The sequence below is a fragment of the Apus apus genome, chromosome 4 (assembly GCF_020740795.1).
Source record: "Apus apus isolate bApuApu2 chromosome 4, bApuApu2.pri.cur, whole genome shotgun sequence".
Classification (NCBI taxonomy): domain Eukaryota; kingdom Metazoa; phylum Chordata; class Aves; order Apodiformes; family Apodidae; genus Apus; species Apus apus.
In genome coordinates, this window is record NC_067285.1 from 84,326,158 (window position 1) to 84,342,762 (window position 16,605).

Genomic DNA, 16,605 nt, shown 5'->3' on the forward strand with positions numbered 1-16,605 from the left:
ATTTACACAGTCACTGTACTAGTCAAAAACCTAATTAACAGATGCTTCACAAAATAGTTCAGGAATGTGAGAAGTTTCAAGTCAGCACATAACCTTAAGCAGACTGTGTATGCTGCCTAGGACATTGGAGTGTATTTGCTTGGCATTAAAACTTGATTGTAAAGGCAGATATTTAATGCATGAGTTATTTAAGTGGTAATGGTTAAAGCCATCTCTGCTCTGACTTGCCAAACAAATGACTAAGTTGTGGCTCATTGTTAGGAAATGAGAACTATTGTTTTTTTCCCGGGGTTATGACTGGCATTTTAGCCACCAGCTTTGCAGCATGATGCTGCTCCTGCAGCGTGTTTCTCCTTGCCTTTGTACTTGCTGTTCTCTGAAAGCCTCGTAATTGTCAGTCAAGTCGAGATTAGCAGCAGACAAAAAGTCTTTGCTTAATTGTCTGTAGACCTAATCCTCAGAGCGGATATTTTAAAACAAAATTTAAAAAAACCAAAACCAACCCCTTCAAAAAACCCAAACAAAACACTAACAGCAACAGACCTCCTCCTCCTTGAACTGTATTGAGAATTCAAGGTGTAATGTCTTTTTTTTGTATTGCTTCTGTGCGCACCTTCTTCTGTACTAGATTTGACTTTGGCTAGGATGGGAAGCAAGTGAGGAATGAGGAGCAAGTTAAGAGGATTGACAGTTCTGTAAAAGAGGAGAAACTCATAATGGAGAGTAGAAAGGCTGCTGACAGCACAAAAGAGTTAATTTACAACTGGCCAGCCCAAATTATACTTTAAATACTTCACATTTGTTTGGAGGAAGATGAGCAGCAAGGGTGCTGGTGGCTGAAGTGTCCTTAAAAATGAGAAACTACGATAAAGAATGTACAATAAGAGACATCATGGAAGATGCTAGATATCTGGAGATGATACTGAAATTTGAGGACGTTCTTGTAAAACACAAATCTTACTTGCTCAACTTTATGAAGTTTCACTTATGTGAATCTGTGGGCAGACTTAACATGAATTCACAAAGCATTTTTGTTCTTTGTAACCTATTACCATCTTTCTTCCTACATGGATAATATTCAGTCTTAGAGGGAAAATGCCTGTGAATAATCTTGGCTCCGTCTTGTAACTTGAAGATACCAAAACATGTACGTGTACCCTTTAAATGGTAGCAATGGACAAAATCAGTTCAGATGTATTCCTTGAAATGTAGAAGGTGAGGAGCAGTATTGGTAACCCCTATGTAGTCAAAGAATTTGAACACTGGTTAGGATTATTGGATGTAGGGCTCTGACACTCTCAGTCTTGTTTGTGCTTAACTGTTCATTAAGGATTGCAAAAAGAAGGTCTTGAACCTTGACCTTCCGAGGCAGTGCCATAATAAATGTGCTATTGTTTGGGATTTTTTTCCAAGTTCCAGCTCCTTACTTTTGTTTTGACCTTAAAGTCTATCCTTCCTTATACAAGAGCATATGCTTCTGCTAAATATTTGAGTTGAAATGACCAGTAAAAAAACCCACACCTCACAGCATCTTCCTGAAAAGTTGATGACCAATTTAACAAGGAAATAGTAACTTAGTAGCATTCTAAAAGTTCCTAAAAAATAAGAGACTGAATATTGATCTTATGAAGAACCATGCACAACTTTTTTTTTGTTGTAATGGCAACGATAAAGGAAAGCTAACAAAGTATGTAACTGACCATGTGCACAGTTGTTGCACCATCCCTTGAAAACTCCATTAGTATTCTATGCTGCTTAGAGCAATGAATGCTGTCTTAATGAAGCTACCAATGAGAGCCTGATTAATTCATGAAAATGGAGAGTGATGGAATATCCAAGTGAGAGATTTGCTGGTATTGTGATCTGTGTGTTTGAATGGTTTGCTTTGGTTTTGTTTGATCACGCACTTTAATCTCAAATAATAAAGTACATTTGCTTGTTTGTGCTGCTTTAATGGCTAGTATTTGTCACTGGCTTGTATATGCTTATCTCTGTTACTTCCATGTGTTTCATCTTGTCTGTTGCTGTAAAACAGAGTGGGGAAAAGTCATGTGCATTTGCAGAACTTCCTGGTCTAAGAGGTTGCGCCTCCAAGTCCCCAAAATACTAGATGTAATTTCTAGACAAGTAGGTTGGTTATGTAAGTAAAAGATGCATTTCTGTTACTTTTAGAAAAGTCACTGCACCAGTTTTCCACTTCTGAATGAAGAGTTCTCCTGGAGCTTACCTTACAGTAAAAATCACAAGTTGACAGTGATTAAAGGAAGAAAAATTGTGTTACCAAGACACTATAAATGCATTGGAATATGAGTGTATTATGTGCTTACAAATGATAGCTTGAACTTTGAGACCATCTTAGGCTAACAATGACTATGGACAAGGAAAAAAAAGGGTCTGAAAGCACTGGAATTGTTCTATTGAACCAATGCTCTGAGGACTGAGTTTGGGCAAAGTGCTAGCATTGCTATCTCTGTTACACAGCAACTTCGTTGCTAGTAGGAGAAAGATGTGCTTGTTAGCATGAGTAGCCACATGTTTTGGAGTAGTTTGATCATACTGTGTCATGGTTTGAACCTATGGGAATTCAGCATCTCACACATGCTTTAGGATGTCTGATCTCTGCAGCTGTATGCTCAGTTGCTTTTCCATTTGATGCCTTCCATACCTTAGTGCCAAGATACAACTGCTTAAGATTTGTGCTCCTTGGTTACTATCACTTATGTGTTAATGCTGGTGCTTCAGTCTTGAAGCAGGCTGACAAATGGCAAGGCAAAACCTGATGGTTCATGTGTGTGAAATGAAAGTACTCTTGTCAGCCAAATGCACATGCTTAATTGCTTGAAAATGTAACTTGTACGTTATTTCTGCTTACCATAGCAAATCTCTCACATTTATTTTTAATGTTAAGATGGCTTTGAGTAAACCATACAGATGTTGCTTAGCTGCCCTGTGGGGTTTATTTTTGTTGTTTATAAACACAGCACCTTCACAGTGCCAGCACTGATGGTACTTTGTGTTCTTAAATAAGCAATGCCCTTAGCAAATGAACACTTTGTTTAGTTCCTTTCTAGGAGCATGTTGTACTTGTCATGCTATAAATGGTTGAGTGAAATTGTTTTAAGTGCTTAACTTATCCTCTCTTCTAATAGTTTGAATTAACTTGGCACCAGGCTAGTTCACATCAGGATGCAGTATCACTGAGGCTGCACAGGGAGCTCTGAAACTCTTTCTTCCCAGTAATTTCTGATGGAGTGTGTGTGAGTAACACTGGACAGAACATGTTGGGAGGGATTTCTGATTACTGCAGATCTTTCAGCAGACTCCCTCCTGGATGATGCCATCTCTACCTTCAGGTATGTATGCTGAGAACAAGCTAGTCTTGTGTGACTATGTTGTATTCCTGAACATAGTCAGGTAAACTGGTTGTAGTGTAATGTGTTGACATATGAAGTGCCCCAAATGGTTTCTGACTTCAGTGACACTGCTAATTGTGGCTGTGCAATATGGTCTGCTGGTGAAACACAGATGCTGAAGATGTGCTTTGTCTGTTATCAAAGCACGTGTGTCTGGGCACATCCTCTTTTTTTCAGATAGGTTTTTTCCCTTCATACAGACAGTACAAACATAATTGACTAGTTTGAGTAAATGCCATGTGATTGTGTGGATGAAAAAACAGAGTTCCAGGTAGAGTACCAGGAAAGTGTAAATTGTTACTATTTGCATTGTGACACTAGTGCAAACTGAATTGCATTCTTGTAGTAATCTATAAATTTGTAGCTTGAATTGTCTATAGTAATTGATACCATTTTGATTGCTGTTTACCCAGCACTGAACGAGTCACTAATGTTAACATAGATTTACAGGGTTTTATGCACTATAGTTAATCCTTAGAAATACCTCACTTTTTATGCAGGACACTTTGAGAAGTCTGAATGTGGATATGAAGCTATATCTGAAGCTGGTTTAGTTCCTCATGGAAGTATTGCTTAGTGAAGTGAAAAACTGCTCTAAAACCAGTTGAATCAGTGGCTTATTTCTATATAGTGTCTGGTTACATTAAAGTCCAGAGCACTGAGTAAGCAGACTTCTACACATATACGTTTGTAAGCGCAACTTTAACACACTTCCTCATTTCTCTACTCAGTCTCACAACTACTTTTATTTTACTTGGAGGTTCTTCAGCATTGATTGGATCAAGGATTACTGATGTAAATAATTAGATCAAGGTTTAGCTGCCTGTGATTTTTTTCAATTTTTGGCATTATTAGCTATGCATACTGTAAGCTAACATGTCATTCTTTAAATTCTTGGGATCTCAGTCTTGCTATATCTTGGCATATTCGAGTTCCTGTTTTCTGGAGTGAGAAACTCTGGGAAGGGATAAGACTGCTGGCTGGATCTGAGCTAATCCTGAATCAAAATGGAATCTTAACATTTTGTTGCATGACTAGGTGAACAAGCAGTGTTATGGGCTAGTCTGCAGACAAGTAGAAACTAGTTTTAAGGTGTCAAAACAACAGTAAAAGCCAAGTTTGCAAATATTTTTCAGCAGTTGATTCTGTGATTGACTTAAATGAAAGATATGCAGGACAGATTCTTGCCATGCCTCTAGGGAAGTTTGTTGTGGTTTTTTTTGGTTGATGTCTTGAATCTGCCTTACGTTTCCTAATGAAAGATGAAAATAAGGGTACTGAATTGTTTGTACTTTTATAAGGATTGAAAAAAAAGTGTGTAGGCAGATGATCTAGACCAGCCGTAAGGATCTAGGATTTTTTAAGCTAGTCAAGCCTCTTCATCTTGGAGACATAAGGGGAGGCAGAGGAGGTTGCTGTCTGATCTTGGTAGCTTGTTGTTTTGTTCTTCCATGGTCTTTTTACCCTCAGTCTGAGAACGATGTTTAAAGTCTCATGTAAAGGCAAGGTTATGGGCTAAAAGCCACTCTGGTCCATAGTGAGCACACAAATTCCTGCAGTTCTAGAACAGTCTTAATTTGAGTTGAAACAGTCAAAACTGTTGGGCCCTATAACCTGTCTGGAAAGCCTTGTACATTTCATTAGTACCAAAAAGGATTTATTTTTTAATGTAGTCATTCAAGCTGTGTTTCCAGCTTGAGAAAATTAAGTTCTAAGGAAAATGTCAGCTTTTCGAGTGATGCATTTTTTATTTTAGTAACTTACCTTGTAATTTACCTTTCACTACTTAATGTCCTGGTGTTATTTTACACTTTCTGAAGTAGTTGTTTATAGGAGTTTGTTTTCTTTCCCCTGCTGTGGCTTTCTGAATGGTTTCTATGGTTTCTGTGAGGTTGTAAATTTTGTTGTTAGAGAACAAGTCAAGAGTTGCTTTGCTTGTCATGGCAGACTTGTTTCCTAAAGCAGTCAGTGGTCCCTGTATCAGGGAATTATTCTTCCATGTATCAGGGAATTATTCTTCCATGTACCTGATCAATATTGAGATAGCAGAAATCTTCCATTATTATTATTATTGTTATTATTTATTACTATGTTTTCTGATCTTGTAGCTTTGTTGACTTGTCTAAGTGTATCACAATCAGTGTTGTTGCCCTAGTTGTGGTGGTTGGTAGCACAGATTCTGTTTTTCCATTAGCTCTGGATATGTAGTCTGTAGGAACTCTGCTACACTTCCTAGTTACCTTACAGTCAAATTATTTTAGACTTTAATATAGTTCTCTTATTAATGTGAATTATTCTGTCCATCCTACATACTTAATCCTGATGTTCATGTCCTGCTGATTTCTTCCCATGAAATGTCAAATGTGGCAGTATCAGTATTCACGTGCTTGTGTCTGCATTTTAGTTAACCACCACTGACCTGTTTGTTCATCATTTTTTATGGCAAATATTCCCCTCCTTCCTATTGTTTGATTGGAGAGTGGAATCTGTCACTCCAGATGTGACAGATGGTGTTCAACAGCTGTTGATGTCTGGTGTTCAACACCTGTCCAATTTCCTTGTTCTTCATTTGGGAAGCTGACCTTTGGCAATGCATGCATCTTCAGCTTGACTTTCTTGTTGGGTCCAGTGACATCTGTCCCTCCTATTTAGATTGTATTGCTCTGAAAGTGACACTTCTTCCTGCCAGATCTGTCATGGCACTGCAACTGTCTTGTAAATCTGAAGTTTTTCCTACCTCTGGTTTAATTTCTGGTGCTAGGAGCCTCTGATATGTATTCTTGCTATGGAGGTTCTCTAGCTGCTTTGGACAGTTTCAGTCTTCTCTCTCGTTCATGTCCTTGTGATTTTGCTATCTGGGTGCATTCTTAGTGCTTGCTAGGAACTTGTCCTTATACACTGCAAGGGCTCTTCTGTAGTTTGCTTCGTTTTGATTGTTTTGATTTCTTTTCCTCCATGCCATCCTCCACACAGTTCACCTGCTTCTCTGGGGTTTTTAGATTAGAATGTTTGGCTCTGCTAGAGAGGATATGAACTCTTTACCCACTTGAATCATTCTGAGCCACCCTTACAGAAGGTGGAGGCTGTTGCTATGTAGGGAATTGTTCTCCACTGACTCTGAAGGGGTCCAATACGTATTTTTACCTGTTAGCTACCTCAGCAGCACTGGGTTAGTGTGCTGGTGTAACCCCAGAGCTGATTATGAAGCTCTCCATCTTCTCTTTATTTCAGCTCAGATGTTTTAAGTTAATTCTTTGAAGATACTGAGCTGCCTCTGCTGTGCATTGCTTCTTTGAAAGGCAGGAGGAAGGCCTTCAGTGCAGACAAACTGCCCTCTGGGGTTGTTACTGCCCTTTTGTGGCATTCAGAATGTACAGTGCTTGTCTCGAACAATCCAAGAGATAAGTGATGGACTTTGGCACTCAGGATATCTGTTGTCTGTCTTGTGGCATCTGAGAGTTGAACAACATTTGTTGATGGACTAAAGAGATGTCTCAGCAACCCACTCAACTGTTTTGCTTCCCCTCCTGCAATGTGTACCTGAGAACTGGGGAGTTTAATGTGGGACATGCTGAGCTTGGAGAAAAAAAAAGGAGATCTACAGCTGGTGCTGGGACAGTGATAACCAGGCCTTGATATGATATCTCATGAAAACCACCAACTTAGCAGGACAAGACAAAGAGTGCTGGTCTCAAGCCACTTCCTAGGACTGAAACTCCACTGCAATAAACTAATCCTGTGGTGCCAGTTGTCTCAACCTCCTCTTTGAAATGGCTGGTCTTAACACTTAGCCAAACAAAGACTATCTGCAGGACATAGCCCTGGAGCCATACCTACCCCCCTGCTATCTCGGAGGAGCACAGAGAAGATAGCAGGATTTTCTCCCTTATTCAGGGAGAAAAGTGGGGGTGCAGTGGGCAAGAACTGTATAAAAAATCTGAGACACTATGGGTGCATTTGAAGCACTTCCCCACCAGGAACCACTTCCCCACCGACGACATCGCTGGACCGTGGTGGTAACTATGCTCTTGCTTGCTGTCCTCTGTATTTCTGCTTTCTCCTTTCTTTTCTGTCTCTGTTTTCCTCCCTGTCCTATCCGCTCTAGGGACTTTGCTGTGTTACTCTAATAAAAGCTTGTTGTGCGTGTGACATCTGACCTCGTTTGCGTCTTAATTTCACCATTTGGGATCACCTTTAATAAAAAAGTGCCACGTATCCGAATACCGGATCGTGACACCTTTGCTATGTGCATCAAGGGATGAGCACTGAAATGTCTCTTAACTGGGATTTTTGCTGCTATGCTCCTGCTGTGGTGTCTCTTCTAGACTGGAGCTTACACAGCAGTATGTCATCATTATTATAATTTAGATTTCTCTTAAATTCCTGTCTTCATGCAAACTTGTACATAAGAACACACATGAGGCCAGATGCAGACTGAAGATCCAATACTAATGTGTTCCATCTCCAGCAGTAACCAGCACTGAATACTGAGTGAAGAGTGTTAAGAACAGGATTAGTGTGTAGTGATTCTTCCCTAGAACTCTCCTAGCCGCTTGTAGCTTGTGACTGAGAGCTGCTTGAGTCAGTCTGGTATTCAGTTTTTTGACAGATTTTTCTTACGTGGCTCTTACCTGCTTGTCTTTGAGCCTGTGTAAGCTTTTGGCTTCCAAGTATTGTGCAATAAGAAGCTTCATAACTTGACTACACACTGTGAGGAACCATACCCCTTTAATGGGTTCCTTGCTATGGAAAGAGGGAAAAATGATGGTTCATTTCTACTGTGTAGTCCTTCAGATACCTTTTTTTCCTGTTCAGGAGCCAAATCTTTTGGGTTGTCCTTTTTCTTGCATGGAAGCCAAGCAAGCCAACTATCTTAGCATGCAGCCCTAAAGCCAAACTTGATTGCAACTGACCAAAGGGTTCCAAAGCTGCCTGGCAGTCAGGGGAGCAGAAATGGCTTGTTGAGGATGAACATGCACAGATGGTATAATTGCAAAAGCCAAAGGAAAGTTGGTCAAAATGGCTGCACTTGATTCAAAGGCTAAGAGCTTAAGAGTGCTTACTGTCTTAAAATCCTGATTTGCCTCATTGTTTTCAATTTCTTCTCAATTCCAGAATTTTTGAATCCTCTTGGGAAATAGAAAAACAACTACTTTTAAAAAAATATTTCAGAACAGTTGACACCTTCCAGGGAAAAGCTGATAATTTTTTTCTGCAAAGTTTGGAAGAATCTGCATTCTCTGTGATTTTAAATAAGTATAAAATGACAACAGCTTAAACTTTAGCCTTTAAAATGAATGCTGAAAAGTCAAATGACAAAGCAAAGAATGGCTTGAAGTCTACCTTACTTATACAGGATGAAAATGGAAATAGCTACTCATGTGACAGAGCTACACCTTCCTCAAAGAACTGTGCCACCAAGATACATGGTAACTCATCTGACCAAAATATAGTGACTGAGAATGAAGTTTACACTGTTCTTGAAAGTCAGAGTGATGTCACAAGTGTTCTTTTAAAACAGCAGTGTATTGAAGCACTTCATCTGCAGAAGACACCTGATAAATATGACTGCACAGGAGCTCTGTTGGAAGATGGAGATGCTGCATGCAGGTCTTCTGTGACTGAACAGACTTCCATTTATCCTTTGAACTGTGACTTGAAAGAAACAGCAAACTTCCAGAAAGGCGATGTTGCTATGGCAAAAATGCAAAATCAGAGTATCAAACCATCTGTGCCTTACAGTCAGACTGACTCTAATAGTGTATTACCTCTTCCTGTGTCAGAGCAGGACATGCAGTCCCTTATGAAGGACAGGGCACACTGTCACCTGAGCACATTGGATGTTACTAATGTTATAGGTGAAACTCAGGAAACTTATCAAAATGACATGCACCTGAGGGAAACGCTTATCTCTTCTCAAGTATGTACGAGAGAGAAGTTTGGTAGAACTAGCTCAGGAAGAACACCTAATTTCCACTCTACGATAGTGGCTTCAGAAAGCCCAGATGATGCCGATTCAGAACTTGAAGTGTATTGTCCTGCCTCTGCAGGTGTTGAACACCGTCTAAAAAACACTAACAAGATTGATAAAGAATCACAGGAAACAGAAGAACAGTCCATAAAACTAGCTGCTGGGTGTATAGAACCCTACAGGCGAGATGCATTATTGCCAGGTATTAAGATGAATGAAGATGGCCAAGTGAAATCCTTTCAGGATACCCCTGACCATGATGAAACTAGGAATTTCAATGCTGAAGCAGGCATGGGTAGTCCTGCAAATAATGTGCACCTTCTGCTGGAAGATAAAATGAATGGAGAACAAGTATCAAAGAAAACCAGTGAATCCTTAACCAAAGAACAAAGCATCTCTGAAAATGTTGCTCTTCAGGATATGCACATATCTTCCTTATCTTGCAGTGTACCAAAATTAAAGAGGACTGTTATGCCTGACCTGAAATGTGAAGCAACTTTTGTTGTCTTCAGTCCCATGGCTGATGAAAGTGATGCTGCTGTATGTACTTCAACCCCCAAAGAACAATCAAAAAATACAACTTTCTGTCTTTCAGCATTGGCAGAGCTTGGAGACAAGACTCCTAAACAAAGATCCAATGAGGCATTTGTAGGAGGCCACAACAGAAGGCCTTTGCTTAAAGCTAGTTCTGGTCAGACTGCAGGAAAACCAGTGGGCAAGTCTCCTGTTGTGTCGACAATAACCAAAGCAAAGAAATCGGAGATTGTTAGTTTTCCCAAACCTAATTTCAAAAATGTGAAGCCAAAGGTTATGTCTAGGCCTGTGCTACAGTCAAGAGATAGTGCATCATTAAAACAGTCCCCCCAGACCCCACAACTATCGGCTGTCTCCTCATCTTCGCTGGTTACTCCCCCAAGGCAATTGTCCCCCTCTATGAAAGTGCTGAAAAAGAAAGTAGATCTAACTAAAGACACTAAAGTGGAATTGCCTGGGAGTAAGCCCCATAAGCTAAATCTTAACAAACACCTCTTTACTAGCCAAGTTGTACATGCTACAGCACATCCCAGAAATGCTTCCCACAAGGCTTCCAAGACACCTGTGTTAAAGCAGGTTCCGGAAGACACTGGCAAAGCAATCTCTACCCATTCAGCATGCTCCTCAGTTTCTGCAGTGCTTCCAAAGTGCATAGAGAACTCGAAAGAGATGCTGAATGATAAAATGGAAAGTTCAGACTCTTCAGTGCATTCCTGTGCTCAAAACACCTACCTGACCAGAGGTGAAAAAGAACAAAGAAGCAACATGGGAATTCTGGAAGGAGCCTTGTTAAAAGATGTGGCAAATGAAACGCTTGAGCTGCATTCTACTCCTTTGGTAAGCTTTTTTTCTGTATATACTTGTTTCTGTTTTGTACATTTGGAAAGAGAATTCTGTATGGCATGGTGCTGAATGGAAATTTGGGAAAGAGTTCTGTGTCTACAAATCTAACCGTAGTGTTTATTTCTGGGGTGAAGTCTCTCCCTTAAGGGCAGCGAAGAAGTAACATTTTACAAGCTGGTTGCACTTGGCCTCAAGTGTGACTTAGTGTCTTCAGCCTTCATCTTATTCCATTATCTAAGTTTGATTTTGTTGTTTATTTTCTTTTTTTTTTGGTAAAGTCTTTTTTAGACAACATGGTAAGATTTCTAATAAAGCAAATGGGTCTTAATTTAGTCAAATTAGTTTTATTGCATAGCGTAACTTGATGAGGTTTTTGTAAAAATGGCTTTTAATATGTGCTTTTATCAAGGTAATTCTAGTGGTGCTGTATCTCTAAATAGACAGAGATAAATTGCTGTTTTTGGTATTTCCTTTCAAAACATGCTTTAGAAATAAACTATGCTTTTAAATTTTACTTAAAGAAATGCTGTTCATATATTAACAATAGTAAGTCTTTCAAAACCCAAAGACCAGCAAGCTGGTCAAGAATTTTATTTTTAACATCTTAATTGAACTGTCTGCTTTGAATAATTTGGGTGTTTGTGTATTTGAAGTAGAACTGGAACTCATTACAATAGTTAAGAGTAGCCAGGAAATATTTCTCATGCAGAGGGCATATACCTGGTTTGGGGCAGTCAGCCAGCTGGAAGGTGCAGACTTCCTGGCCGGGAGGTATATGTGTGCTGGTTGGTTGGGAAATATTTTGGGATGAGTCAGCTGCCTGTCAGGAGCAATGTGCTGCTTTCAAATACTCTGAAAGAAGCGTAAAAGAAAAGGAACTGTGAGAAAGAAGGGAAGAGCTTCAGGCTTGGGTCAATCAAGATCTCAGGAGGCATGGTAAGGATGCAGATTTGGAGTCTTGATGCTGTGTGGAGCTGTGTAGTTGCTTGGTAAATAATTCATCTTGAGATTAGGTGCAGTCATGCAATTGAATGGCTTAATTAGAGTTTGGGGAGGGAGAAATTTTGATGTAAAATGACCTCTGTAACCTCTTGAGTGTGCTTGTCATTAGCAGTCATTAGCTTCAAACTAATAGTTTTGTGTTGCTGAAGGCCACTCAGGAGATGAATTGCTAAGTTGAGTTGCTAAGCATCTGTCCATATTTAATGGTCGTCATGGTGGTCTGATGAGGTTCCTGCTGATTGGTAACATAGCCCCTATTTTTAGAAAGGAGGACCTGGGGAACTACAGACCAGTCAGTCTAACCTCTGTGCCTGGCAAGATCATGGAGCAGATCCTCCTGGAGAATCTCCTAAGGCACATGGAAAATAAGGAGATTATTGGTGACAGCCAGTATGGCTTCACTAAGGGCAAATCATGCCTGGCCAATCTGGTGGTCTTCTACAAGGCTACAGAGATGGTGGATAGTGGCAGAGCAACTGACATCATCTACCTGGATTTGTGCAAGGCATTTGACACTGTCTCACATGACATCTTGGTCTCCAAACTGACAAGACATGGATTTGACAAATGGATCACTTGGTAGATAAATAATTGGCTGGATGGCTGCACCCAGAGAGTTGTGGTCAATGGTTCAGTGTCCAAGTGGAGGCAAGTGATGAGTGGTTTTCCTCAGGGATCAGTATTGGGACCAGTGGACATCTTTGTTGGAAACATAAACAGGGGGACTGTGTATATCCTCAGCAAGTTTGATGATACCAAGCTGACACCCAAGAGGGAAGGGAGGCCATCCAGAGGGACCTTGACAGGCTGGAGAGATGGGCGAATGCCAACCTCGTGAAGTTCAACAAGGCCAAGTGCAAGGTCCTGCACCTGGGTTGGCACAACCCTAGGCACAAGTACAGGCTGTGGGGAGAATGGCTTGAGAGCAGTCCTGAGGAGAAGGACTTAAGGGTGGTAGTAGATGAGAAGCTTGACATGAACCTCCAGTGTGCGCTCACAGCCCAGGGAGCCAACTGCGTCCTGGGCTGCATCAAAAGAAGTGTGGCCAGCAGGGCCAGGGAGGTGATTCTGTCCTACTCGGCTCTGGTGAGACCCCACCTGGAGCACTGTGTACAGTTCTGGTGCCCTCAGCACAGGAAAGGAATGGAGCTGTTGGAGAGGGTCCAGAGAAGGGCCATGAAGCTGATGAGAGGGTTGAAGCACCTCTGCTATGAAGATAGGCTGAGAGAGCTGAGGCTATTCAGCCTAGAGAAAAAAAGGCTCTGGGGAGACCTTATCACTAGAAGGCCTTCCAGTACCTGAAGGGGCCTGCAGGAAAGCTGGGGAGGGGCTTCTAACCAGAGAGGGTAGTGGTAGGACAAGGGGTAATGGCTTTAAACTGGAAGAGGGTAGATTTAAGTTAGACATCAGGAAGAAATTCTTCAACATGAGGGTAGTAAGGTGCTGGAACAGGTTACCCAGGGAGTTGTTGTTGCCCCCTCCCTGGAGGTGTTTAAGGCCAGGTTGGATGAGCCTTTGTGCAACCTGGTCTAATGTGAGGTGTCCCTGCTTATAGCAGGTGGATTGGAACCTGGTAATCCTTAAGGTCCCTTCCAACCTTAACAATTTGGTGATTCAGTGAGTCTAGAGGTTCTGAACTGCAGATGTGGACAATGTTGCAGCAAACAGTTAAGCATATCCCTTACCTGTGTGATCAGTATTTAATTACACAGATAGTGGATCTTCAGTTTCTCACAATAGCAGTGTGTAGATTTTGTTGGTTTTTGTTTAATTATTTTTAAAACAGATGCCTTCTGTGAAAGATGGGACAACACCAGAGAAAAACACACTGAAGAAAGGCCCAATCACACTACAAAGCGTATCAGCTCCCAAGGTTAAAATGGTGCCATCTGTGTTGCCCTTGAAGAGAGGATATGAAAGTAAAACTATGAGTACAATTAAAGCACCTTCTCACAAAGGAGCTGTTCTGTCATCAAGCTCTGGTAAGATAATTTTTCACTGGAATACTACCATTTAACCAGTTTCTTAAAATTAGGATGTCACATTTAATGTACTTTCTGAGAGAACTTGCAGGGTGGTACAGAGTTGTATTTTTGGTGCTAAATATGATCCTCTATAAATCACAAATTGCTAGTATAGGAGGAAAAAAGGTAGGTTACACCTCATAATTGTAAAATCTCATCTTGTAAGTAATGTCTTTAGGAGGGTGTGGTACTGTTAGAATAAACAATATTTAAATATTTATGTTCTGGTTATATAACAGTAATTTGTGGAATTCCTACTTAAATTACTTGAAAAGTGTAAAAGTGAAGAGGAGAAAATACAGAGCTCAGGTACAAAGCAGTTATGATGAACAAGTGTATGCTGTTCCAAGGGGAATGAGCCCTTATTTTAGGACACAGCATATTTTGTTCAACCTAATTCTGGTACATCTCTATAGTTTCTAGAAAGGGGAGAGCATCACTGAAGGAGAGACTAGTGCTTGAGCTGCTAATTAGGCTCAGACTTTAATACCAAGGGGCCAGAGGGACACTTGCACATGTAGTCTGTAGGCTGCTGTTCAAATCTTGTGACTGGAAACTACATGCTGTTAATGTAGAGATTCAGAAGTGTTCCTGTAGGTTGTGCTTTTTTAACCAAATGTGGCAATATAGCAAGTAGAAAAGGTGGCCTGGCTATAAGTGACTACACTATAATACACCGTAATTTGGAAAGTGTGCACACCCAGGTATAGCTAGTAAAACCTGTTTGTTTTTTTTAACCCACTCAATCTAAGATTATAAACAATCCCAAATACTCTTCTTAATTATATACAGGTGGTGAAGCATGATAACATCTCTATCTGTAGTCCTTTATGGGATGAGTCCCTTAAATAAAGTGGGTATAGTGTATTCTCTGATGTAATCCTTGCTGGTATGAGAGACTTGCTCAGTGAACTAGGTACCTACCTGTAAGCCATTGATTTCTTGGAAGACTCCTCATCTCTAAGTCCCATTTTAGAGCTTTCCTATCTATAATTATGGTCTTAGAAGAACTGAGATGGATGTAAGTGTTTATTTGTCTTTTAGATAAATAATTAAGAGTAGATTTATGACACCATCACTTGAAATAAATGTAAGCGTGGCTAGGTTATAGGACTAACTTCTTCCCTTCATAAAAAAAGCAAACAACAGATGTAGTTTCAGAGGTAGAAATCATTTGCTGTTGAAAATCAAAATCTTTACTTCTCAAGTATCTTTAGCTAAAGCTGTCACTCCCTAACTCATGTATATGGAAATTATGGTAGTCAGTAGAATACCTTCACAATTTTTCTTTTTTGAAAAAGGCTGCTTAAGGTAAAAGCATGAAGCAGCACCTCAACATTTCAAACTTATGCTATGATCTGGAAAGAATCTAATGCTGCCCACAAGAGGAATCTTTTCCATGCCCTCTCTCTAGCACCCCTGTCTATGCCTACTGTTCTAGCTCATCTTACCCTTCATTTTGCTTATGCAGTGTTTTGGTGCTACAAAGTAGGATATGATGCATTAAACTATATTGGGTTAGCTTTCCCATCACTTGCCAAGAGATTTCATAAACATGGTTCCTCGCTCCCTGGTAAACATAGTACTGATGCAAATCAGAGGTTGGGAGTACAGAGTAGGAGCAGAAAGGATGAGGAAAGGTAGGAGTTAACTTAGTAATGCTACCAAAGCCCTGCTGTGTTACATGACCACACCTTTTGGGTAAACCGTAGCCACTGCTGCTCACCCATCTTTTTTTAAAGATTTTTTTCAAGTAAAACTCTACATAAATTTACTGTGGCGAAGTGGCAGCTTTTAAATGAAACAGTTTTCTCTTTCGCAAAAGCCTTTTAACTGAAACAGTTTTCTCTTCAGCAAAAGCCTTCCCGTAGGGAGTAACAGCTTCTTAGAATTTAATTCATTTGAGCATTTTGGTATTAAACTTGCACCTTGATATAATCCCTGCAGTACAGATAAATAACTTTGTAGCCATGCAGTTGTTGGCTGTCAGAATTTCTCCAGACTATAAACTAGCTAAATCCAGGATGTGTAGGGCTTCTGGAGGTCACCTAGTCCAGACCTTCTGCCTGTAACTGGGTCAGCAATGAATTCAGACTAGGTTGTTCAGATATTTGTCAAGCTGAGTCGTAAAAATGTTCAAATCCTAACAACCTTGTTGATGTCCTGGGGTGCTAACATAAATGCATCAAAGTCTTAACCAGTTGCTGGCTGTCTTCGAGTGCTTGGGCAAGAAGACAAATCAGTGTAGTAAGTCCATTAAATACCTTGAACAAGAGAATTGATAGTGTAACTCTGCATCATGTCTCACAGGTGTATGTGGAGGGAGAGGAGTCCATCTGTTCAAAGTGTATTTAGTATATGTAGCATTCCCAGAATAATCAAGAGCTCATGAGCAGTGGATTATATCATGCACTGTCATTTTGAGTGGGAAGCAGGAAACTTCCCTACAGCCAAGAGAGAGAGGAAAAAAATGTCCTGTATAAAATACCAGTTGCAACTTGGCAGAAGTTGAGATTCTGGTGAATTTTTGGCTTATAAACTAAGTTTTCTGTGGTAATGCACTAACCTAATAGGAAGCATTTCTTCTAAGAAAGTTCCCTGGTCCTCTGCTGAGCAGAAGACAGCAGGAGAGGAGAACTCGCATCTTAAGCATTGTATTTTTGTGAAATAATTTGTAGAGCATGATAAGATAGGAATAACTTTTATATTTTTTTAATTCAAAATGGTTGCTGACCACTATTCAACAGTATTGGTGTATCTTGGAGTTTTTGCTGAATTAGAAATTGTGTCTCTTAAAGGTGAGCCCAACTTAATTCAG

The 16,605-nt window shown here is 40.3% G+C and overlaps 1 protein-coding gene across 5 annotated transcripts in view; it reads left to right on the forward strand.

The window, feature by feature from the left end:
* MTUS1 (microtubule associated scaffold protein 1) overlaps positions 1-16,605 on the forward strand; it is a 127,223-nt gene that overhangs the window by 25,610 nt on the left and 85,008 nt on the right. For 4 of the 5 annotated variants that reach the window (XM_051616417.1, XM_051616421.1, XM_051616418.1 and 1 more), the window contains 2 exons: positions 8,529-10,755; positions 13,550-13,745. In XM_051616417.1, the coding sequence (XP_051472377.1) occupies positions 8,707-10,755; positions 13,550-13,745 (2,245 nt within the window). In that variant the 5' untranslated portion in view covers positions 8,529-8,706. Of the gene's footprint in view, positions 1-3,240; positions 3,354-8,528; positions 10,756-13,549; positions 13,746-16,605 lie in introns of those variants that run through there. The other variant, XM_051616419.1, reaches the window with a different exon arrangement.